The sequence below is a fragment of the Artemia franciscana genome, unplaced genomic scaffold, assembly GCF_032884065.1.
Source record: "Artemia franciscana unplaced genomic scaffold, ASM3288406v1 PGA_scaffold_1179, whole genome shotgun sequence".
In the NCBI taxonomy this organism is placed as follows: domain Eukaryota; kingdom Metazoa; phylum Arthropoda; class Branchiopoda; order Anostraca; family Artemiidae; genus Artemia; species Artemia franciscana.
This window is the reverse complement of record NW_027062617.1, coordinates 254,639-281,566: the sequence shown is the minus strand read 5'-3', so window position 1 is coordinate 281,566 and position 26,928 is coordinate 254,639. Positions and strand designations below refer to the sequence as shown.

Genomic DNA, 26,928 nt, shown 5'->3' with positions numbered 1-26,928 from the left:
TAATTTTTAATTCATTGGGTTTAATTTGTCACAAATTGTAAAACAAATGCTTCTCCATTTACATGTTTAATAACAGATATAGTTTAGATAACTGGGGAATGGTGATCAAGTAACTGCACCCACAAAAAACAACAACCAAAATTGTGACCAACCAGTACTGGTTGGTAAAATGGGTAATGACTTCATTGGAATTATCATAAGGTAACTATCATTTTTTTGTTTTGTTATCCCTTCCCTGTCAATGGGCACCATCCAAACCTTCTGAGAAATTCGTAGATTTTTGTATGGGATTCGGGCAGATAACTCAAAAAACAGTTTCTCTGCTCACAACTTTGTGACTTCGCATAAAAATGCAGATTCGTAAAAAAAAATGCTTCTCCATTTACATGTTTAATAACAGATATAGTTTAGATAACTGGGAATGGTGATCAAGTAACTGCACCCACAAAAAACAACAACCAAAATTGTGACCAACCAGTACCAATATAATTTGAAATACAGTCTTCTTAATAATAACTAAATGAACTAATGTAACAGGCGTAAAACAACAGTTGTAACAAATCAAATTATACTTTAGGCTTGAATCATTCACTATATCTATCATTTAGGGATTTTTACTTATTTCTACCTATGATATATGTTTTATTAATATGTTTTATATTATATGTTTTATTATATTATATATATTATATTATATGTTATATTATATATAACATATATATATTATATATTATATTATATATTATATGTATATTATATATATTATATTATATATATATTATATATATTATATTATATATATTATATATATTATATTATATATTATATGTTTTATTATATAATATGTTTATATGTTTATTAATATGTTTTACTAATATGTTTTATTAAGAACTGTCCTAGCTGAATGGTTAGCGCGCTTGACTCGAAATTCTTTATCTGAGAGGATAGGAGTTAAAATTCTTGTGTCGCTGGTTATTTGTTTTGAACGGGGGTCAGTGCCGTGGCTCTGTAAGCTCAGTTAGAGTCGACCCAATTCTAAATGGGTACCTGTAGAAATCTGGGGAAGGTAAACAGGAAGGGTGTGTGAAGGCAGAGGATGACTGGCCCCCAACCCCCCATTGCACTTCCTGGCTGAAGCGCCATGAGTCATGAAATGGAGATTGAAGTGCTATATGTGTTAATGTGTTTTATTTACTCTGAAGGATATTCGGTTGTGGCAAAGAAGTGTGAATTTCGGCGATTTAAAGTTCCAGAATTTTTCAAGGTCGTGAGTTTGAAATTTCTGCTTGATAAAATCGCAAGGAATGACACTTGTCTCCTTGTAAGAGGCATTATCTTTTTACGGTCAAATATGTGTGAAGTCCATTTGAAATACATGCGCTCCACCCGTGAACTTTTTTGTCTTTTTTTTTACGCTTTACTGGAAACAACATTCTCAGTTTTGAAAAAACGAGTTTGTATTACGAATATATAATACTAGTTTGTTTTTTCTCGATGCTACTCGATGCTACTGAAATTTTAAATATTTTTAAATTTCTTGTTGTTGATGTTTGCTTTAAATTTGTTGAAACAAGGAATTAAAAATAAATTATCCTGTAGTTCTTAGGAAGTGGTATTATTTCTTTCGCATACAATTTGCATATCTTGATTGTTGTGTGGCACACCATCGCAAATAATTATTATAATGGTTTATTGAGAATACACTATAAAAAGCAAGAACAGTGGATTAATGAATTATAAATAAGAATAAACTAAATAGAAAAACAATCCACTCGGTGAAAAATGCAGGCAAAGGTCCATGAAATGGCTTCAAGTCTTAAAACGACAGACTTGCACAGCCCTTATCGCATTGTTTTTCTGCTCTTATGCGTTGGTGACAAATCGAATTCTTGAATACTTTTTTGGCACAGAAATGGAATCAAACCAGACAAAATAGTACAGACTTATCACAGTATGTTGACAACAGTTGACTAATAAACGAGAAATACTGAAAATTACCGTAAGTGTATATTTTAGCGCTAATCTAGAAAAAGTGGACGAATCATCCGGAACATGACAGAAAAGAACGCAATTTATCTCACATTTAAACAAAAATACCAAACATGTCAACGTGTAATATGAATGTAATATGTATTTTTGAGAGGGAGTGGCGTATTGAAGTGCTCAATATGGCTTGAAAACCCTTATATTTTATCGAAATTTTCATACACACGATATGCAAGCTATTACCGTGACGTATTCCCTGGCATTTTTCCTTTGATCCTTATGGCACGTTTAGTCTCATTTGTGGAAAGGTCTCTCAGTCTGTTAAAAATGGCCCTGGGAAAACGGTATTATGTCCACACCAAATCCCTATACTTCCATATACTGTGTTTTGTGGTTAACCCCAATATGAGAAACGTACTAAATGCCAGTGGAGAATGGAGAGGATAGGTGGTATAAACATGTCATAAATACGGAATTGCAAGTAAAAGAAAAACAAAGTAAAATTTAAAATGAATATTGACCCAGTTATGCCTGCCATCTCAAATGTTTTATTATGTAAATCTACTCGTTTCCTCGTAGATAAGAATTTTCTAAATATCCCTTTGATTAAAGCAAATTTACTTTTCTGAACATAATTTCTTGCTTGGGTTGAAACGTTTTCAAACGCAAAAAGAAACAAGATTGACCATAGTTTACAACTATAAAAATGCCCTCCCCCCTTCTCTTTCCACGTTGCGGATCCGGCCTCAGCTGTTTTTGCTGTCAGGAGTATTTTAGCATCGAGTGCATGAGTGAAGGCGTGCAATTACGTTCAATGGGAAAGCTTAGTGTGAAAACTGAGCAAGATTCAGCATCAATTTTATAGTGGGACCATTGAAAATTTTAATTGAGCCTTTATGTAGAGCACGGGTGTATGAGTACATAAGCGGTTCTTGAAGGAATGGAAAGTATGAAGAGAAAAGACGTTTGTGGCGCCCTTGGTGTTTGATTACTCACCAAATATTTTAAAATTTGGGTTGTGATGTGTGCTGACGAAAGGTCAAGAGTATTTTATCCTCTCATTTATGAGTGATTGCGTGCTTGTTTGAAAAACCATTTTTTTGTTGTTGTTTTTTCTGCGCTGAAGACGCCTTGTTTTATACGGGCAAAATATCCGTTGGATTTTTGTTGTATCTCTTCGTTCTCCTTTACTGGCCATAGACCCGTTTGTCTTCTTCTTCTTTTTTATAGGGTTCATGCTCCATCATAGATGATGATTTGCCGCTAGTACTGGTAATTACCTCATTTTCCAGCACTGAGGTATTTGTTATGCCTTTTCTTTAACGCGTCAAGGGAAGGATTTTCCGGGAATACCTCTGCCGGCAATCTATTCCATGTGGGTACTGATCCAGTTCCATGTGGGTACTGATCGCCGGGCGAAACTCGTTTTCAGATATTGTTTGCGAGGAGTACCCTAATCAAGGTAGTCTTGACGAGCTGTACTTCGGTGAGTTGATCGCAAGGGCTTTGTTCTATCAGGAACGCGCTTCGATAGCTCCTGTGATGGGGGTTATACATGTACTTGTAGAAAACTGACATGGACGCCACTTCGAGACGTTCCTGGATCAACTGTGGGGTTTTAGCTTTTTTGTTTTGCACGAACTGCTCTATTTTGAATTCGTTGGAGTTGAGCGATGTGGCTTTTAGGGGCATCAGCGAAGAGAGGACATGCATATTCCAAGACAGGTCTGATGCATGAAAGGTGAAGTGGCAGAATAGACTCGTCAGGGAGAAGACTTTTGCATCTTAGGATAACTCCTAGTTTCTTGGAGCAAGAGGATCTAATTTTACTGAGATGCGCAGTCCGTGAGAGATCCAGAGAGAAATTACCTCCAAGTAGGCGCAGTGTATCAACTCGCGCTATTGCCTCTCCTTTGAAGACAAAATCAGGATGAGCCCTCATATTACGCGCCTTAGAAATTAGTAGCTCTTCCGTTTTCGATGCGTTAAAACTTACAAGCGATACATCTGCCCGTATCGTATTCTCTCCAGGTCAGACTGAAGCTCCTTATGGGGTTCTCTGAGATCTTCGTCTTTTGCAATTGATGTTTTTGTTGTCTTGTCATTAGCGAATTGGTAAGGTTTCTTCACAAGGTTTTTCCCTTGGTCGTTTATGAACACCAAGAAAAGAGTTAGCCCTAGAATACTTCCTTGGAGTACTCCTGATGAGACTGGGTGTTCTTTTGATATAAAGCCATCGAGGACAACTTGCAATGATCGTTGACGAAGAAAATCAGCAAGCACCTCAAATAGTCGACCATCAATTCCATAGGCTTTCAGCTTACAAAGAAGTCCCTTGTGCCATACACGATCAAATGCTTTTGCGATGTCAAAGGAGAGAAAGCGAATATCGTGCCCCTGAGATAGGAGCTCAACCCACTCTTGGTACTGTGCAATCAGGCAGTCTACTGTTTTCTGTGAAAACCGTATTGCATGTCTGCCAACAACGTATGTGACTCAAGGTATTGGTAAATATTCTTAGTAATGACGCTTTCATAAACTTTTTTTACGCAGGGCAGCATACTTATTGGACGATACAATCCTACAATGGTAAGGTCGAACTCTGCCTTTGGAACAGGGGCCACATAAGCAGTTTTCCAGGCTTTTGGGAATGATCCTGCTGCAAAGCATTTTTTATACAGGGAGGTGAGAGGACCAGCAAGTTCAGGGGCACATCTTTTAAGGATGAGATTGGGAATCGTGTCAGATACTGAAGCTTTGATGACATCCAGCTGGCTTAGCGTTCTGAACACCTTACTAATAATTATGTTAACGCTGGTGAAAGTATCGGTTCGTGGCAGAAAGGGTGGAGGGGAGATTCCATCTTCATCCAGTTGGGAGACCTTTGAAAAGGCTTGTGTAAGAGCATCTACTTTTTCCTGGCCTGACTAGATCATCGTCTGTTCAACATGAAGCGAGAGAATTGATGTTTATTTAGATGACGGTAGAGCTTCTCTGACGACCCTCCACCACCGCTTTGCAGGGACATTTTTCAGTTTGTCCAAAAACTTGAGTTTGTTCTCGGGTTTAACTTGACGTGCAGCTTTAACTGACTCGTTTCGAGTGCTAAAAAAAGCTGCCAGGTCCTTGTCAGATTGAGTCGACTGCCATTTCTTGTGAGCCTTTTTTCTGGTCTTGGTTGCCTTTTTACAACCAGCATTGAACCAAGGCTTGTCTCTAGATGAGACTTTTACTGTTTTTGATGGGGCAAATTATTGCTCAATGGATTCCGAAATTGCTTTTTTGTAAAGTTCCGCTGCTTTATCTGGGGCTTCTTTTAGAAATTTACTCCATGGCTTTGCCGATAAGAAGTTTTGTAGACCATCCCAGTCTTTGCGGTGATACTGCCTGATGATCCGCTCGTGCTTTACAGGTGGAGGTATTTTGAGATTTCCACTAGCTATAACTGCCACATGGTCGCTGGCAAAAGGATAGCTTTCAACACTAAAGGAATCTGTATGATCAGTTAAGAAAAGAGGGTGATCCATGAGGGCAAATATGAGTGTCAAATTCAACAAGCTGTTCTAGGCCATAAGCAAGACTCAGGTCTAGCACAGCTACGCCTTCTGCATCAGTCCTACGTCTTTTCAGCCAGTGGCTATGATGAATGTCGAAGTCTCCTTGGATTATTATACCTGATTTAGGGGACTTTTGCTTAACAAATTCCAAGCAGTCTTCCCGATGATCGGTGATTTTCATCCTTTGTGGGGTATAGACTGTACCAATAACAAACGATGTGTTGGGTAGGTTTACTTTCACCCTCCTTATCGCTAGGAATCGGAAGTGCCAAAAAAGGGATGCTATTTCTAAGGTACATAGCAACACCACCTCCACCAAAAGTTGAGCTTTTCGGGTTTTTGCGATCCAGCCTTAGCAGAGTAATCTTCAGATCATTTTTTTTTGTTTCATGTCTGGCCAGTTCGGCTTTAGATCCTTTACTGTAAACCAAGGGTGTCATATTGAAGAACTGAAAAGACAATTTACTCACAAGGGTTGCATTGAAGTAGTTTTTGACCATCAAAAACATTATTGTGGTGGGTTACCTGTCTTATAGTGATCTATCTATGATCACTACCTGTCTATCTATGATCTTCAGAATGAAAAAGCGCGTACGTCCAAGACAAAAGCAAAAATCAATATTGCTTGTCTTCTTCCACACCGGTGGAATTACAATCACTGACTAGGCAAATTGACTCAGATTATCGAGTTGAGGTTGACCCAGTGACCAAATTCGGGAAACGTTCATGGTTGTGGAGTGATGGCCGGTTGTTAGACCAGGCATTGTTTTTTGTTCTTAGAGCTCTTTGTGAAGCAGTTTCTGACTAGTAGAAACCCTGTTGTAATGGGCCGTCTACTCTTTGTACTGATTTTGCTGTCTGTGATTTTTTATATTTAATAAAATTAAATCTCGTATTAAGGGGTGACATTGCAGCGCCGACACCTTGGAATTTAGCTCATGTTATCGTTTAATTTAGACTCTGTGTCAGAATTTGTCGACACACTGGACGATTTTGCAGGCACATTCTTTACATCCCCCCCCCAAACTCATTACGCCCCTCGGTATATGATATTGTATATACTTTTATTGTTGGCTGTTGAATAAATACATATATCTATTTATCTGTAAGTACACACATTTATGGGAACAGTCTCTTTTTTCGTTCTTTTTTTAAGGCCTCGCAAAAAGGGCGGACAAGTGTTGAGCTAAATTTTTTATTACTTGAAAGAAACAATGAATAGTGATTTTTTAGGCCAAGCCGCTGTTTTAACAGGCTGGGATCTCTTTTTCCTGTTCATTCGGCCCTACCGTTATGCATTACGCCTCAGTATAAAAATGTTAATCTATTTAAACTGTTAGGTCAAAGGAATGCCTCGAGCGAGCAGCAGCGAATGATTGGCCTATTCTGACTAGCGATTCTAAGAAATACCTGGAATGCCCCGGCGGATACAAGTTTTTCATTGAAGAGGAGCCTCAACCAAGAGATTCAGGTAATGGTTTTGTGTCCCTCTTATTCCCCAAAAATGATACTAATCATCTTGAAGCCTTGGGATTTGTCGCCTGCCAATGTTAATTGCTTTAGTACGAAAATTTGCTTAAAATATGTTCTAGACCTTATCCTTATTAATTTCTTTTTCAATGATTTAATCAAACAGTTCGTGGTAACAAACTGTAGTAAGGAGCGACCCGGCTCAATAGTAACCGAAATTCTAAAAAATTGAATTTTGATACCAATAGTTACATCAAAGAATCGCATTTTAATGCTGATTTTAAATATATAATTGCATCAAGTTTAGTCTTACACAACAAAAGTTACGAGCCTGAGAAAATTTGCCTTATTTTATAAAATAGGGGAAAACACCCTTTAAAAGTCATAGAATCTTAACGAAAATCATACCATCGAATTCAGCGTATCAGAGAACCCCACTGTAAAAGTTTCAAGCTCCTATCTACAAAAATGTGGATATTCGTATTTTCTGCCAGAAGACACGGGTGCGTGTTTTTTTTTTTTTTTTTTTTTTTTTTTTCAGGGGTGATCGTATCGACCCAGTGGTCCTAGAATATTGCAAGAGGGCTCATTCCAACGAAAATGAAAAGTTTTTTTTATATTTAAATAAATAAAAAGTATCGACATCAGGAACCCCTCTAACTTGGGCCACAATTACCCGACAGAGATGTATTATACTTAACCGGTATGATTCAAGCTAATCCCAAAAGCTAAATTATGTCCAGCCAACGATAAGCCTGGGTCTGCTATGTGGTCAGGAGTAGGAAACCTCCCCTAATGGAATGCTTGCTTTAGTGAGCCATAACGGTCACAGTTTTTGGGTTGATATTTAATAAACTTCGTGGAAATTGAAGGTTAAATTTCGTAGTGACATTCTTTGTCATTTTTGGGTGGCAGTTATCTGTCATTTTCAAAAGTCAATTCTTAGTTATCTGTCCCTTGTATTTTGTCGACACTGCCCTCTATAGCCCTTTGAAAAATCCACTTTTCCTGAGTCAATCCCCTTCTACATCACCTTTCTTGCTCTGATTCAACACAGAAATCCCAATTTTAACGTCAATAAAACTTTCCTCCGAAAGACTTTTGAATTAAAATCAACTTGGTGGAAGTGATGAAAGACCTGAGAATCATCGCTAATTGGAGTAAAGCCAAGACAGTTGCAAAGTTGTTTTTTTTCGTGTGTAGCTGATACGCTAAATAAGTGAATCTTCTTTAGCCCTAATCACTCTGTAATGTTGATTTTGAGCTTTTTAGCTCGTTTTTATAGTCTTTTTTTTAACAATGATGTCTATAATTTATGTGATTTTAATATCCTTTTCGACTTATTGATTTTTTTTTCATGTTAAGTGCGAATTCATCTCATCTGGGCTTGTGAATGTCATATGTCACAAATAAACCTTAGCTGTATGTTTATCTGTTCGGATAAAACTTCTGCTTACAAAAATTTTTTTGTTTTTTATATTACACTGTTGACGTAATTCTTGAATTTGGTTTTAGTAAAGTGATTAATGTATTTTAGTAAATCGAATCCTCTGTGGGCAATTAAGTACCCCTTTTTGGGAATGTGGGGGATCCTGACAGTGAAAACAGTATGTTTTTAGGCCCAAATATTCAAGTTTCCATGAATTTTCCATATTTCCTAGGAAAGGGCTCAGACTATTAGATCGACAAACAATTCTGTCAATAACTAAATACCATTTTGATGAGACCCCCTTCTACCCGAACTGACTTAATATCTTATACATTTTTCAATACACTTTTTAATATCTTTTCAGATCCTGTTGTAAAAATAGCTTTAGCGTCGTCAAACGTGGACCGATCTTTGAAGTTTTGGAATGAACTCTTGCAGATGAAGATTTATGAGAAGAAAGATAATATGGCCTTACTTGGTTTCGCAGATAACCAAGCTAAGCTTTGTCTAATCGATATTGGAGGTTTGTATCCTTTTTTGTACAGTTGTTATGTGGCAGATAGAATAATAAGGGCTGAAGCTGGTTCTGGTCCAGGAAAAAAACTCCTTGGCTAGGGTGGTAAATCAGATCTTCTCCACAACATATCCGCTCTACGGACATATTTTCGTAGATTTACGAGACTTTGGTGGTAACCATAGAGCTATTGCTGGAAGAGATTTTAAAAAAGAATTGCAATGCCTGTGCAGGGAACAACTGCAAGGCATCTAACAAAAAAGGTGGTACTGAACTGGGGTTCATTACCCCAGTGTACCCAAGAATGTACTCAATGTTCATTACCCAAGAAGCAATAACCATGTTTCCAAACACCTCAGCTGTTCCAAAGACCTTAGGAAACCTTTGCTGGTTCCTTAGTCTTTTCATCTTGCGTAAGATGATTAATACATAATAATCCTCTTACATAATAATAATCTTATATAATAACCACTATGATGGTTTTGTGACAAAACGAAATGTTTTTGCTTTTTTAGTTTATAGGGTGATTCTGTACAAAAGAGTCAAAATCTAATGTGTAGATTATATAACTACTACAGGAAACCCGTCGTTTATGAGAAATTTTTTATAGCTATTGGAAAGTTTTGCAAAAAAGCTTGTTTCCATTTGGCACTTCATAGACAAGATGCTGAATGAACCATCTAATTTCAATCCCCGTTTCTCGGATTCCTTGTGTCGCGCTTTTGTCTCAAAGCAGTTTTTTAGCATTTTCATTGGTTGATTAACTTTCCATTGTGTCCCATAAAATTGCAGACAGAAACGCGGCGTGAGTTATCATATTCGCTCGAACCAAATCTGACAAAAAATCTATACGACAATTGTTGAATATTTTTATTCTTGTCTGTATCCTGTTTTTTAATATTTTTCAAAGAAACAAGGACTTTGTATCTCACAAGTATACGGCAATTAAGTTCGGAAAAATACAGCCTTTTCCAGTTAAAATGTCTGTAGTTAGTGGAGTAAAATTTCCAAAATAAGGGCTGAATTTCAATAGCTTATTATGAACTTTGCATTATGAATAGTTGTTATGCCGAGAAGGCCAAGAGGTCGTCAGAACACATGGCATGAGTAGCTTGGTATAATAAATTAGTACGTTTATGGTGGTAATTTTTCGATGGTAAGTGATGCACGCAATTTTACTGTTTTGAAACTTTGGCTGTCTGCTGAAACTTAGTATCAACTTTTTTCAAGTTTTCGAACCAATCTTAAAATTTTGAAATTTAAAAAATTGGATTATTTATAATGGTATTCCAAATAAGAAAACTCGCAAAGAAGTGAATAAAAAGTAGCGCTATACGGGACTTTATGCTTGCGGATGATGACAGTGATAAAAAAAATTTCGCCGGTATATACAACAAGGCGTCCTCAGCTCAAGCAAAAAAAAAAATATATAAAAGGAATCTCGAAAATCTTCTCTAGCAAATTTTCTCGGTTCGAAAGTGGCTAGTGCAAAAGAAGCAATAATTAAAATTCGGCAAATCTGATGTATTGTTTTTTAAGCTTGTTAATTGGGTTCACTTACCTAATAAATGAAAGAATTTCATAGCAGTTCAACCACTAATCTAGTATTGTGTGAATAGCATTGTGTTGTTAATCTTAGATCTTGGTGGAGTTGCTCGATTTTGAAAGTAAAATTTTTGGCTTTTCAATTTTAATTCTACTTATTTTTTATTTTGTCTGTTTATCATTTTGATGGCTCTCCGCATTGTTTGGTTTCTACGTTGTGTTCTAGATTATGCTAGTTTTCGCTTTTATTTATTTTCTCTGTTTGCTTTCGTGTTTGTTTCTATCCTGTTTGCTCAATCATATTTCCGTCAAAGAAAACGTGAACGTAATTCCTTCAGTCTTTCTCCTATAGCGCTGAAGAAGAGGGGTCCTTTCGAAAAATCGGTTTTATTTCGTCCAGTATATTCGTTGGCCTTGTTAAACACCATTATCTTTTTTCTTTTCTTTTGTTTTTTATTCTTTGAAAAACAGAAAACAACGCGAATTTTGAAAGAAGAACTGCGACTAGTTGAAATAGAAAAAAAGAAGAACTAAAAAAAGTACGAAAATAGAAGGAAGAAAAAAAGAACTGAGCTTATATTGTTGCTTGACTCTGTTTTTAGTGTTTTGATCCAATTAATAATGTCCAATTAATCTCCGTTGTTTAGATCGCTGTATCCTTCGCCTTCCTAAAGAACTTATGTTTCAAAAACAACTCAACTTTAATATTCTGTTTGTGCCGTATTTGCTTGCCAATTTTTATGTTCCCCTTTCTCCAAACTAACCTTGTTGTGATTTAAAATTTGAATTTTATTTTTATTCTTTGTTTGCTACTGTTTTTGTTTGTTTTACGTCCTTGGCCCCTAAAGTCCTGCAAACTTTCTTTGTCTACTTTAATTACTACTACTTTACTTGACTACTACTTCTATCCTAACTTTTTCATGATCCAGGGAGTAGGGATCATTATGAATAAGGAAGCTACTAGGTCTTGTTTAGGTTGGGAAGGTACTAATGATAGAATGCTAATCGCTCATTCTGTGACTAAAAAATGCAGGGTAGAACCCTGCACTGCCCCTATAGAACCGACTGACGGAGATAGTAGTAGCTTAGATGAATTTGGTATAATAACCTAGTTATCACCAATTCAACATATGGTCGTAAAATGGTCTATTAGTTAACATGATATTTACATAATGGTAAGACAGAAACCGAAGACTGGTAGGACCGATACAAGATACTAGGGTATATAGGAGTGCTATAATTAAATGCTAGCCGTAAAAATCACAATCTAGTAGTGTTTAGGGTAAATTTAAAGCTGAAATCTAGGAAGGGTAACCACCTTCCAGGAAGATACGATGTTGGTAAACTCTAGGATGAGAATTTGAGAGGAATTGAGAATTTGCTTAGCCGTGATAGAGGTACAGGAAAAGAATGAAACAATTTGTGACACTTTGGATGTAAGGAAAGGTATATTTTGTGAGGAAGAATTAGTGAGAGTACCGAAAGGATTAAAAAATAATAATGGCCCATGTACTGATACTATGGTAAATGAGTAACTTAAATATGGTGGTTATGTTGTTAGAAATAGATTATTGAAAAATATGAATATCATTTTTGAAGAAGGGGAAGTACCTAGTGACTTTTGGAAAGTTTTAACTAAACGCCTTGAGAAGAAAGGTAATGAGAGTGAATGTTTTAGTTATAGAGTTATTAGCCTGATTTCTAAAGATAGCAAATTACTTAGTATGATGATACTTTTTAGACTTAGAGATGATGTGTATAAAGTTTTATGAGAAGAAAACTGTGATTGTTGGAAGGGTAGAGGATGTGTAGACCAAATTTTCACTCTTTTACTGTATTAATAGGTGAGATGTGTCTGATTCACAAAACACCTTTAGTCCTCAGTTTTGTAGATTATGAGAAAGCGTTTGATTCAGCTTATATGAGAGCTTTAGCGAAGGTCTTATCCTTGTATGGGATACCAGACAAATACATTCGAGTGATTAGTGCTATGCATGAGAGTAAAATTGTCGCGGCTAAGGTAGGAAATGAGGTTAGCAGCTGGGTCTTGTATTAAATCAGGAGTTAAGCAGGGTTGCGTTCTATCCCCATTTACATAGATCGTTTTGGTAGTGCTAAGGACAGCAAAGGCAATGGAAGAACGCGGAATTAAATGGGGAAGTATAACTCACCTGGCCGTAGATTATGCTGATCATATCAGCATCCTTGATGAAAGTTTTTGCAAAGTGAACGAACTTTTAGAGGTTTTGCGAGTTCAGGATACAAGAACAGGTATGAAAATGAATGTTAAGAAGACTAAGTTGCTAAGGCTAAGAATAAGTGATGGTGAAAAGGTGATGCTGAGTAACGAGAAGATCGATCAAGTGGAAGTTTCACTTACCTAGGTAGTATTATTAGCAAAGATGGTGGGTGCAGTGAAGATGTTAAAAGTAGAATAGACAAGGCCAGGCTGTTTTTTATCAGATAGAAAGATAAGGAAGATAAGTCAGTGAACCAAGATTAAAATATTGGAAGCTGCAGTGATGACAGTGGTTAAATATGGTTCTGAAGCGTGGGCAATCTTGAAAACGGAGGAAAATTTGCTAGATGTTTTCCAGAAAAATTTTCTATGAATTATTTTGGGTACCCAACTGACTGACCGTATCTCACATAGAAGGCTGTGCGAAAAATTTGGTTCAATCCCGTTTTGCAGGGTTATAGTGAGAGGAAGGTAGAGAAGGCATGTTCTGCGGATGAAGGATGACAGATTGCCTACGATTGTCCTTGTTGGCCAATCTTTGAGGGCCGAACAAAAAGCAGGTCTTCCATGGTTGGGGTGGGAGGATGTCGTAAGGAAAGATTTGTGGGAAACAGGAACTTCCTGGGAGGGTGTAAAAAGGGAGGCTTTGAATAGATTGGAATAGAGGAGGAGGAGGGTGTTTTGCTGTGTAGGCCTCAGGCGGCTTGGTGCTGCAGCGATTTGGTAGTAGTAATATTTTATTAAGTTTTTTTTTTATATTACAGTAATAATAATATTAAAGTAATAATGTTGCTTTAATGAATATGATATTTATTAAGCTTATATAAATATATTGCATAAACTTCTTATAAAATATCAAAGGGTATTTAAAGGGTAGTAAATTACTATGTTATGAAATATGATACAATAATTTTTTTTTCTTTTTTTAGTATGATATGAACCAACAGAAATTTTACCGTGGTTTCTATTAAAGAAGGGTCAGAACGCAAAAGTTTTGGCTCATATTAGCTCCTCATGTTCTTTGGGTACGCCCATCCAGTTTAGTATTGTCTCTATGAAAAATGACGTTATTTTCTTTTGAAGGGCCGGTAGATCACGCTAAAGCTTTTGGAAGAATTGCTTTCTCTTGTCCCGCCAAAGATTTGCCTGCTATCCAAGCTAAAATGGATGAAACTGGAAATACAGTGCTAACAAGGCTTGTTAGTTTAGATACTCCTGGAAAAGCAACCGTTCAAGTAGTCATTCTTGCCGACCCCGTAAGTATAACATCATTCAATTTATTTATATGTATAATAGTCGAAGTTAAATACAAATAATGTATGTATGTATGTATGTATTTATTTATAACCCATCATACAAAATAATGAAGTGATGGAGTACATTGAAAAAAAAGGAAAAAAAAAGAAGAAAGAAACAACATATCATAATTACATTCTAAAATACAAACAAAAATAATTCCATGTCAAAAAACAACATTTTGCCATTCATGGCCGGTTTGCTTATTGCACATGTGTACATTCAGCTCAGCTAACTTAGCACACGGGTAAGACAAGCTATATTTTTTCATCAAATAGGAGTTACGGGTCCACGGAGGAACTCGCAACAGAAACTTAGCAAATTTGAAGAAAACGCGTTTCATCCTAAGAAGGTCAGATTCACTAAGTATAGGGTAAAATGGTACTAAATACAGAATATGTGGCAGGACGACACTATTGTAAATTCTCGCAAGATGGGCTCTATTCAAATGAAACTGAGAACTAACAATTGTACCATATGCACGACGGATTTTCGTTTCCATACTTTCTATCATCAATACCCTAGTTTTCTTCAGATTTTTTCCAATAGGAAGGCCAAGATATTTCAACTTAACACAAAGCTTTACTTCTGTACCATTCAGATCTATAGATATATTATCTGATCTAGTCGTATCTATTTCATTAAAAATCAAAACATCACATTTTTCAGCATTTAGGGAAAGTCCAAAATCACTGTAGTTTTTACATATCTCCAAAAAACATTTTTCTAGCCCACTGATAGTCCTACTAATATTAAAAACGTCGTCTGCATAACATAATATCGACAAATCAGTACCTTTATATATACAGCACGAAGAAAGTTGGCACTGAGCTGGAAGCGTTGCATTATTATAAACCGTGGGAGAAGTAACCGCACCCTGCTTAACCCCAATATGAATTCGTATATCGTCAGTCAGCAAATTGCTTCCAGGTATACGTATTTTTGCTTTCATTTGGCGGTACATGTACAAAAGAGGTCTAACTAAGTCTAGCGATACACCCTGGTTCAAAAGCTCATTCATTGCTTGGGGATGCAACAACGAATCAAATGCTTTACTAACATCGTATGTTCCAAGCGCTAGAGTACCACCGGATTTATCTGCATCGATCAACACGTTGCACAGACATTTTAGAGCATGGAAGCAACCAAGCTTAGGCTGGAAGCCAAACTGGTGAGGAGGCATGTAACAGATAGAACGTAGGTTTTTAATTATAAGTAATTCAAACACCTTCGCAAAAACGCTTGAAACAGTTATAGGTCGATACGATGAGCATTCAAACGGATCCTTCCATTTTTTTTAGAATCGGTGAAATAAGACCAACGCAAAAAGAATCTGGAACTATACCGCAGCAAAAAATCATTTGGTACAACAAAGAAAGATGACACATAAGCTTATCAGACCCATTTTGTAAATGAAGGGCGCATATGCCATCATAGCCCATGGACTGTCTTTTGTTAAGCTTTCGTATAACATCACGTAATGCATTAGAACTTACTACAAAGGTACCCGGTACAGGAGTACGTAAGCGATTATTCAAATCCGTTTCAAATTTCTTGAGAATGTTAACGTCAGGTTCGGTGAACTGACTTTTGAAATATGAATGCCACTGGTACTCACTAATTGTAATTTTGCTAGAATCTTAGAATGGAACTTGAAAAAAAAAACAGACGGAAAAGCATGACTGTTGGTAACTGAAATACGAAACGAATGCAAACTCTAGAAGAATATAGGAATTGGCGAATTGCATTGAAGCACTAGCGGTATTATTAGAAAATATCAGGATTTGGGGGGGGGCTAAAGCCCCTCCTCCCTTGGTGATATATCGAACCGGTTACCGCTAAGATAATCACTTGATATTTGGCCTTATATGGAGGAGTTCTTTCATGAAAGGAGGTGTGAAGGTGGGGCAAAGGGTACAATTTTGCCTCCCACTTGTTTTAGTAATGAATCAGGTTTTTATTTGAGATATTATTCAATTTTTGATCGGTCTGTACCATAACTGAGAAGCTGTCATTAAAGCTGACATACTATTTAGCCTGGGTCAATGCTTCCCCTATCCTCGATTTTGTTGGGGTTTCTTCACATTTCTACTGAAGAAATCTCCCAAATCTCCCCAGAAAGTAACGTTAGCGAAAATTAGCGATTTGTATTTAGTGTCAAATTTCACGAGTTTTAATATACGGAGAGACTTTGGAAACTGAAATTCCTTTTGAGGATATCCGGGAGTAGTGGAAGAAATATTCTGGATACTCCTTGAAAATTACTGTTTAAAAAGTCACTATTGCTTATTCTGTAAGCTTTAAATCACTATCCTTAATTTTTGAAAAGGGAGACGCGTCATTGCTACCCATGCAAAGGAGACAGAGATGATAATTATCAGACAAGAGACAAAATGTTAGAATTGCCCACTACCATAAGTTGAAAGAACCATTCTTTTTATTATTTTTAGTTGTTAGCAACGAGGACGGTTCACTTACAAATTTAGATAATTTGTTTAATCTCGATGTCTCATTCTTTTCAAACAGGAAAATCAATTTACTCCTAGTTTTGTTTTTAAAAACCACATTCCTAGATTAAAGTGGAAGATTGCCTTAGATCAAGAATATCCCGAAAAAAATAAGAAATTTCATTTTCAGATATTTTCAGTATACACCTCTATTATCCCTAAATTTGCAAAAAAAAGTAATAAGATCAACCTTTTTTTGGACAAAACATTCATTTGAACCTGAACTAACTTAATCTTGGAACTGAACTTGAATTACAAAAAGCATCTCAGTTATTACAGGGGTTTTATTTAGAAACTATGACGATCAGTTAGGGGTTTTCTTCGAGCTTGTATTAAAATCTTGTTGCAAAAAAAAAAAATCTTTTTATAAATCTTGATGTGTTATAGAAAAGATTATAACCTCCAAGAACAAGCAAAAAAGAGAAAATTGAATGGAAGTTTATCATCGGAAAATGAATAATAAGTACCAAAAGAATCCTTGTGTAGTTACTAAAACTTGTGTAGTTACAATTTTTACTTATTTGTCATTGTTATCACCCATATAATACTATTAAAAAAAAAACTTAAAAAAAGGAATAATGTACTTGACTTCTGCTGAGTTTTCGTGGAAAACTTGATTTTGTATCCTGTTATCTTCTTCTCAAAAATGGTGGTTAAGATTCAGAATTAGGGGTGTAGGATTTGGAAAATAATACAAAGATGACTGAAACCAGAGGTTAGAGAGGGTGCATCTAGGGATGTGAAAGGGAGAGGATCAACTCGTAGCCTGGACATCCTCCGATGTCCTAAGTTTTCCCTGACTTCCGTGACTTCCTATTAGAATTATCAAATAATTATTTTTATTAATCTTCTTCTGAAAGATAACCTTCTCTTATCAGATAACCTTTTTACAGGTAAAATCTTTGAAAACCTTTTATTTGGGGTCTTTAATTGCCTTCAAATGGCTCATAGAACTCGTAGACTATTTGAATTACCCTTATTCCATGCCTATCTACCTTACTTCTCCCGATTGCTTCTAACAATTTCATTAAATAAAATCAGGATATGTCAAAGAGCATTTTACAATTGGTATAATTAACCCATAATATATTAGAAATGAAGTTCAAATTTCTTGCTAAATATTGGTCAATCTTTTTTTTTCTTTTTTTTTCAATAACTGTTTAAAGTCAAAATTCAGTCGGCGCAAAGTAGGCCAACACTGACTGATTAAGTCGGCCTGTTGGCTTTGAGCTGATAGGTCTGCTGGCCGCAAAGTTTTACTTGCTTTTCCCTCCCCTTAATTTTAAATATACCCGAAAAGTAAGCATGCAATGGTGTAGGGTAGGCTAAAAAACAAAATTCCGTCATTATGTCGTCATTAACCACACTTTCTAATCTTATAAATTTCCAATACTCTTTGGGAGAAATCCATAAGGCAATAGCTTGTATATGCCATCTAGTAAAGCTTGACTGGTACCCCAGTACTCAAAATTAGAACAACTGAAGGGGCGCAATCTCCAAACGACAATATACCCGTCTGTATGTACAATTTAGTAAACGTAACTGGTACCCCTCAGCACTCATTATTAAAACAACATCCTTGCTCGCCATGTGTTCAAGCCGTACTTGTTTGACTTAAGTAGAATTTATAATCAATAGGGACATTAAAATGTTGGTTATTACATGGTTTTGCATCAAAAAGGCAGATTTTTACAACACCAATTTTCGTAAAATCATTTGTTCTATTGCTTTTAAGACATGGATAACTGAATGGGTTTGGTTTTGTCCCATACTGTTGCATTTAGTGCATAACGGGTTTGTTGCTTTTTGTGTCAAAGTAACTTTTTCTATGTTTTTACGTTCGAACGTTCTAAGTTTCTAACTCTGTTATTTTATGGATTGAACTGTTGCATTAAGTACAAGCTAAGTTTCATGTGAGTCATTGTGTCAATACCACTTTTGCTGTTTTCACATGCAAACACACAGAATATTCTTTTGTTATTTTATAGATTAAATCTATTTATTTTTGATTATTATTCTAGTTTGGGTTTCATTTGTTTATTATTTGTTTAGGTTTCATTTTCTTTTGAAACTTGAATACTAATTTTCACTATGAAAGGCTGCCTTTAATATCGTAAGATGTACGGACACAAAAAGATATTAAATAGCGCAATAAATAAGACAAGCAAAATGAATAACTAAAGGAATTGAGTTTTCAAAATAAAGGCAGAACCAATCAAAAAGAATCAAATATAATCACTTTAGTTCATGAAACATGATATGCAGGAGATAAAACATTACAAAAAATGTCGAAAGTGTGTTCAAGTACGTTCCTTTCAGAACCGAAGCCATAAGGTCTTGTAGTCTCAAAACTATTATTTTTTTACTGTCGCAATTCGATTCAATTAAAAAAAAAAAGAAAGAAAAAAAAAACATTAATGCCACTCTAAAGGCTTCCACTCTTTGGGATTTCCCCCCAAATTTTAGGATTTCTAATTTGAAGCTTGATATATATATATATATATATATATATATATATATATATATATATATATATATATATATATATATATATATATATATATATATATATATATCTTCTATATATATAAAAATAAGTTGTCTGTCTGTGTGTCTGTCTGTGGATCAGGTGACGTCATGTTTCTGTGTTGACTGACGTCATGAAATTAGTTGTCGTCATTTTTGCTTTGACGGTGACGTCATTCAAGATATTTAAGACATATGTTCACGTAGAAATCTATTAATGTTTAAGTTTACAATGACTGATGAACTTACCATGGCAAAAGCCGATGAAGATGCTCAAAGAGTCTATGCCAAAAAACTTGCTGCTGATAGAGAAAGTCAGAAAAGAAAGCGTGCCGAGGAATTACCAGAGCAACGCGAAAGCAGTCTTGCTGCTAAAAGAGAAAGTGAAAAAAGAAGGCGTGCCGAGGAATCAAAAGAACAGCAAGGAAACAGGCTTGAGGCTGATAGAGGAAGAAAGAACAGAAAGCGTGCCGAGGAATCAAAAGAACAGCAAGGAAACAGGCTTGAGGCTGATAGAGAAAGAAAGAACAGAAAGCGTGCCGAGGAACTACCAGAGCAACGCGGAAGCAGACTTGCTGCTAAAAGAGAAAGTGAAAAAAGAAGGCGTGCCGAGGAATTACAAGAACAACAAGAAATCAGGCTTGCTGCTGATAGAGAAAGTAAGAAAAGAAAGCGTGCCGAGGAATCACAAGAACAGCAAGAAATCAGGCTTGCTGCTGATAGAGAAAGTAAGAAAAGAAAGCGTGCCGAGGAATCAGAGCAACCTGAAAGTTATCGCCTGGCATTCAGGTACAACCCAGTCGATGATTATAGCTTGAGTAGATGTGTTCAATTCGGGACAATGTCTAAAATTTGTCCCTATTGCAAGGCCTTGAAATTCAATGGTGAAACAATGGGAATGTGTTGCGCCTCAGGAAAAGTTAAACTTCCTCTATTGGCTGCACCACCAGAGCCATTGAAGACTTTCCTTACTGGAACTACGTCAGAATCTAAGCGTTTTTTGCCAAAAATCGGAAAATACAACTCGTGTTTCCAAATGACGTCGTTTGGAGCCCAAATCGAAAATCCAGATCAATTTATGTCTACTTTCAAAGTAAAAGGGCAAATTTATCATAGAGCAGGGTCCCTTCTACCATTCTCAGGCGAGAATCATAAATTTTTACAATTGTACTTCATCAGTGATAGAAATTCTGAATTGAATGCACGTTGCGAAATTTCTCCCAACGTTGAAAGGACAATCGTTTCCCAATTGCAACATCTTTTCCACGAAAATAATAATTTAGTGTGTCTGTTCAAAACAGCCATCGATTTGATGCCTACTGATACGCATAAAATTGTTATTTCCGCTGACAAAACGCCTCCTGGCCAACATGTGCGTAGATACAATGCTCCAACTATCGACGAAGTGGCAATCGTTATGGTCGGTGATCAGTTTTTACCTCGAGATATTATTCTTCATAAGCGAAACGCTCAGTTGTTAAGAATTGCTGAAACTTATCGATGCTACGATGCCCTACAATATCCTATCATTTTTTGAAATGGAGCCGACGGCTATCACTTTAATATTAAATTGATGAATCCAGCCACTAACAAAGAAATGAATAAGAAATGCAGTGCAATGCATTATTATTCCTATAGACTAATGATTCGGCAGGATGAAGAAAATTATATTTTAAAATGCCGTGAATTGTTTCACCAATTCGTCGTTGATATGTATGCTAAAATTGAATCAGAACGTTTGCTATATATCCGCCTGAATCAGACCAAGCTCCGCTCTGAACAATACATTCATTTGCGAGATGCAGTTATAAATGACGGTAATACCACAAACGTTGGAAGATTAACAATTTTACCTTCGTCATATGCTGGCAGTCCCCGTCATATGCATGAATATGCTCAAGATGCTATTGCGTATGTTCGTCTCTATGGTCGTCCAGATTTATTTATTACATTTACATGTAATCAATCTTGGGACGAGATACTGCAGCTTTTACTTCAAGGACAATCGGCGGTTCATAGGCATGACATTACGGCCCGTGTCTTCCGGCAAAAGTTGAAATCACTGATAAACTACATTGTAAAACTTGAAGTGTTTGGGTCAGTGCGATGCTGGATGTACTCAGTGGAATGGCAAAAACGAGGTTTGCCACACGCACATATACAAATCTGGCTACATAAAAAAATTACTTCGAACGAAATTGATGATGTGATTTCCGCTGAAATACCTGATAAAAATGTCGATAAGGGGTTACATGATATTATTGTAAAAAATATGATACATGGACCTTGCGGTGCACTGAACGAAAATTCACCATGCATGGCCAAAGGAAGGTGCACAAAGCAATATCCTCGACTTTTAGTATCAAACACAATTACTGGCAATGATGGTTACCCACAATATAGAAGAAGATCTACTGAAGATGGCGGTAAAACAGCAATAATAAAGAAGCGTAACGGTACCACCATCGAAGTAGATAACCAGTGGGTTGTTCCATATTCCCCATTATTATCAAAAACATTTAATGCACACATAAACGTTGAATACTGTAACTCCGTAAAGGCAATCAAATACATATGTAAACACGTCAACAAAGGCAGTGACATGGCAGTTTTTGGCTTGCAGCCCGAAATCAAAGATTTCGATGAAATCGTACAATATCAGGCTGGAAGATACATAAGCAGTAATGAAGCTGTTTGGCGAATTCTTTCATTTCCGATACATGAACGTAGTCCAGCTGTTGTTCACTTAGCGGTACATTTACAGAATGGTCAACGTGTTTATTTCACGGAAACCAACGTGCAACAAAGAGTCCTGAATCCACCGGATACAACATTAACAGCTTTTTTTTCGCTTTGCAAAAATGATTCTTTTGCAAAAAAACTGCTGTATACTGAAGTGCCTTCGTATTACACGTGGAATACTAAAAATAAAGTATTTGAACGTCGAAAACAGGGTAAGTCAGTCGACGGCCAACCTACCATCTTCAAAGATACCACGATAGGAAGACTCTACACCGTTCACCCCAATCAACATGAATGCTTCTTTCTACGCCTGCTTTTGGTGAATGTACCCGGTCCGACATCCTTTGAGTATTTGAGGACTTTAAATGGTACTATACATGACACTTACCGTAGTGCATGCCAAGCTCTGAATTTATTGGAGAATGACCAACACTGGGATAACTGCATCAATGACGCGTGCGAAACGTCAACCCCAAGTCAAATTCGTGCATTGTTTGGCATCATTTTAACAACTTGCTCTCCATCAGCTCCTACAGACTTATGGGAAAAATATAAGCCAAAAATGTCCGAAGATATACTCCATCGAAAACAGTTAGAGACGTCAGATATGACTTTTGATTTTACATCAGAAATTTATAACTACACTTTAGTTGTTATAGAAGATTTGTGCGTACGTATGGCAAACAAACCTCTTCAGGATTTGGGAATGCCTTCACCTAACCGTATCGCTGCTGTTTCGACATGTGTAGAATTGGATCGTGAACAAAGTTACAGTACGAGTGATCTATTGTCGTATGTACAAAATAACATTTCCAAGTTACCGTCGGAACAAAAAGACATTTATGATACGATAATGCATTGTGTCGATAACAACGTTGGAGAAATTTTCTTTTTGGATGCGCCAGGAGGTACTGGTAAACCGTTTGTGATAAAACTGATTCTGGCATCAATTCGATCAAAAAATGATATAGCGTTGGCAATTGCGTCGTCCGGAATAGCCGCAACATTGCTGCCTGGTGGAAGAACTGCTCATTCCGCTTGGAAATTGCCTCTGAACTTGCATTCTACAGAAACTCCCACGTGCAATATTTCCAAATCATCTGGGATGGGTAAAGTATTGCAGCAATGCAAACTTATTATTTGGGATGAGTGCACAATGGCACACCAAAAATCGCTCGAGGCTCTGGATCAATGCTTGAAAGATTTGCGAGGGAAATCGAAACCCTTTGGCAGCACATTAATATTGCTTGCGGGAGATTTCAGGCAAACATTACCTATAATACCTAGATCAACTCCTGCAGACAAAATGAATGCTTGCCTGAAAAATTCTAATTTATGGGCACACGTAAAAACATTAAAATTAACTACAAATATGCGTGTCCGATATCAAAACGATGACTCTGGTCAAATATTTTCAGATCAATTGCTGGCAATTGGAAACGGAAAGCTCCCAGTAGACTCAATTTCAGGACGTATACAACTACCTGCTGATTTCTGTAATTTAGTGACGTCCAAAAATGAATTGATTGAAAAAGTATTTCCGAATATTCTAAAAAATTATAAAAATAATAAATGGCTAAGTGAAAGAGCGATTCTCGCACCCAAAAATATAGACGTCCACGAAATCAACGATATTGTTTTGACCAAGATTCGAGACCAGGCAGTCCTTTACAAGTCAGTCGACAGAGTTTTGGAACCAAATGAAGCGGTTAATTATCCATCTGAATTTTTAAATTCCATAGATCTTTCAGGGTTTCCACCACACGTGCTACAACTAAAAATAGGCGTACCAATAATACTTTTAAGAAATATAAACCCACCAAAGCTTTGCAATGGCACTCGACTTGCCGTAAAAAAAACAATGGAAAACCTAATAGAGGCCACAATCTTGACAGGGCCTTTTGAGGGTGAGGCTGTTCTTATTCCTCGCATTCCCATGATTCCAACGGATCTGCCTTTTCAATTTAAAAGATTGCAATTCCCAATTCCATTAGCATTTGCAATCACCATTAACAAAGCTCAAGGTCAATCATTAGAAAAATGTGGTATAGATCTTAATACTGATTGTTTTTCCCATGGACAATTGTACGTTGCATGTTCGAGGGTCGGTAAACCTGACAATCTATTTATATGCAGCGACAATTGGACAGCGAAGAATGTTGTATATTCGCAAGTTTTACGCAGTTAATTTGTATTTTGGAACCAAATGAAGCGGTTAATTATCCATCTGAATTTTTAAATTCCATAGATCCTTCAGGGTTTCCACCACACGTGCTACAACTAAAAATAGGCGTACCAATAATACTTTTAAGAAATATCAACCCACCAAAGCTTTGCAATGGCACGCGACTTGCCGTAAAAAAAAAACAATGGAAAACCTAATAGAGGCCACAATCTTGACAGGGCCTTATGAGGGTGAGGCTGTTCTTATTCCTCGCATTCCCATGATTCCAACGGATCTGCTTTTTCAATTTAAAAGATTGCAATTCCCAATTCGATTAGCATTTGCAACCACCATCAACAAAGCTCAAGGGCAATCACTAGAAAAATGCGGTATAGATCTTAATACAGATTGCTTTACCAATGTACAATTGTATGTTGCATCTTTGAGGGTCGGTAAACCTGACAATCTATTTATACGCACAGACAATGGGACAGCGAAGACTGTTGTATATTCACAAGTTTTACGTAGTTAATTTGTATTGTATCTATCTATCTATCTATCTATATAAAAACGAGTTGTGTGTATGCATGTTTGTTTGTTTGTAAAAAGAGCGTTTGCATATGACGTCATTATTAGTACATACGGCTTTGTATATGGACAGACAATGGGAAAGCCAAGAATGTTGTATATTCGCAATTTTTACGTAGTTTGAAACACATATATAAATCTATCTATATTCACAGGTGGGACACAGGGACACAACTACAATGGCGCGTAACTAATATGCCGCGTAACGACTTACGCGCGCGGGGGGGCTTGGGGGGCGCGAAGCGCCCCACCAACTAGGTGTTGGGGTGGCGCGAAGCGCCACCCCAACATATATATATAAAATAAGCCTAGAAATCCTATTAATTATATTATTAGTATTTCTTGGGAGCGAACATCGGAATATTGTTAAATTGATAGCGGTAGTCCTGGGCTATTATTCTTTTTTTTTTCGGGGCCACTATTTTTGGGCAGAGGGTGTACTTGCAGCATTTCAATTTTTTTTTTTTATAGGATGGCCATGAAATATGCTTTGTCGGAGATGAAGCGTTTAGAGAATTATCGAAAGTGGATCCAAAAGGAGATGCTCTCTTAACTGAAGCCATGGAAAATGACAAATCAGATGAATGGTTTGCCCAAAAAGGGAAGGGAAAGGGGGAAGCTTAACTGGGATGACGGTGTTCGTTTATGCTCTCTGAAACTATTTGTGTTTTCACGTTGCTATAAATATTTTCTTGGTAGAATATAGATGACGTCGTGATAAAGACCAACAAGCGAATTTTTGTTTTCAACATTCTATGCTAGATCAAAAATCAAGTTTTTAAGCTTTTGGTGGGAATAGTAGTTTTTGAACAATTGAAATTTGGAAATTTACAAAAGAATATACTGTAAAGTAGAAAAATATGGTGTATGATAAAATATATATATCGAGTTTTGAATTGATTGTTTCGAATATATTAATATATGAGATAAAACAATTTCTTGAATTTGGACAGTGTTATATTTTTTAATTCTATAATTAAAAATAAAGAAAAAGCGGTTCCAAATAAATTTTGCTTTTTAGGGTAAACCACAAATAGCATGCTACCTTTTATTGAAGGGGTTGCAGTGCTACATTTATTTTGGATAAGTTCGGTTTAATATAGTCTGTATTGGGTACTATTTGAGCTAGAGGTGCTGAAGGATTTTTTTCCCTATAATTGCTTATCTATTGTGTCTGTTAGGATTGTGCAAAATCTCCCAATTTGACAAAAAATTCGCCCACTAGTCTTCGTTACGATGATATTATAGCCTTAATATGGGAAATGGAGTATCAATATTTATATTCCGTCTACCCAATGATACACATTTAGGAACAGATGGTGCTTTAAGATATGCCGAATAGCCGCACTATGAGGAATAATTAGTGTCATCTATAGTCTTGCTATTCTTAAAACTACTCATAACACGTATTGACTTACTTGATTTAAGTCCCGTCCGGCCTTTGTGGCTGTATTGGGGCTTCTTCTCTTCTGAACAAATGTTGAATGTGGCGACGGTAGTTCGATCTATCTGGCGCTAGACGAAGTTGGTGGGGGAGGTTATTGGCCGGGAAGTTGTCGGTCCATCTCTTACGAGGTCGGCCTCTAGGGCGCGTGCCTTCAACCCGTCCTTCGAATGTGATTTTTGGGAGCTGGTTGGCCGACATTCGCTGGATATGGCCAAGCCAGCGGAGTTGCTGGCTTCTGACCCGGTCCATGATGGTGCGGGCCTTCGTCTTTTTATAACCTGTCAAACTGAACTGAAATGTCAACTCGACGCCTATGAGCCAGCAATGGCTTTGGGGATCTTTTTTAATAGAGTTAGGCTATCAAAGCGAGTAAATTGAACAAAATGATAAAATATATGTGTACAATGGTATTAAAAAGGCTGGTAAAAAAAAAGGAATGAACAAGGAATATATTCAACCAAGCACTTTCTGTGTTGGAATAAATACCTGTAGAGAAAAGCCAGGAAACTAGCAACACCAAAATAATAAACAGTTAAAAACTCGAGAAATCAAATTTGGGAGTTTTTGGTCTACAATTGGTTTATTGTGCGCTTGTGTGATCTGTGTGTTACTTTTGTGAATTTTTGCAGAGTTAATTTCAAATTACGACATTCCTACATTACTAAATTTAGGGTGAAAAATCTGATGATTGATGATTCAGGTTCGATGTATGATTTTACTTGGTTCTGTGTCTATAAGTTAAATCCAGGGGTGCACATTTGTAGGGGAGGGGGGATATTTAGATCCAATTACAAACCTTTAAAATCTTTTGAATCAGAATTAAGCAAATGTATGAGGCTCAACACTTTCATTGTGCCTCATTTTCGCAGTAGATCTATTTCTCATGGTTTTATACGTATAAAACACAGATTGTGTGTA

At 36.6% G+C, this 26,928-nt stretch overlaps 1 protein-coding gene across 1 annotated transcript in view; it reads left to right on the top strand.

The window, feature by feature from the left end:
* LOC136041201 (glyoxalase domain-containing protein 4-like) overlaps positions 1 to 25,498 on the top strand; it is a 34,258-nt gene extending 8,760 nt beyond the window's left edge. The window contains exons 4-7 of the mRNA XM_065725774.1: positions 6,884 to 7,014; positions 8,807 to 8,965; positions 13,824 to 13,996; positions 25,035 to 25,498. Of these exons, the coding sequence (XP_065581846.1) occupies positions 6,884 to 7,014; positions 8,807 to 8,965; positions 13,824 to 13,996; positions 25,035 to 25,187 (616 nt within the window). The 3' untranslated portion in view covers positions 25,188 to 25,498. The remainder of the gene's footprint in view (positions 1 to 6,883; positions 7,015 to 8,806; positions 8,966 to 13,823; positions 13,997 to 25,034) is intronic.
* Positions 25,499 to 26,928: the final 1,430 nt, after the last annotated feature.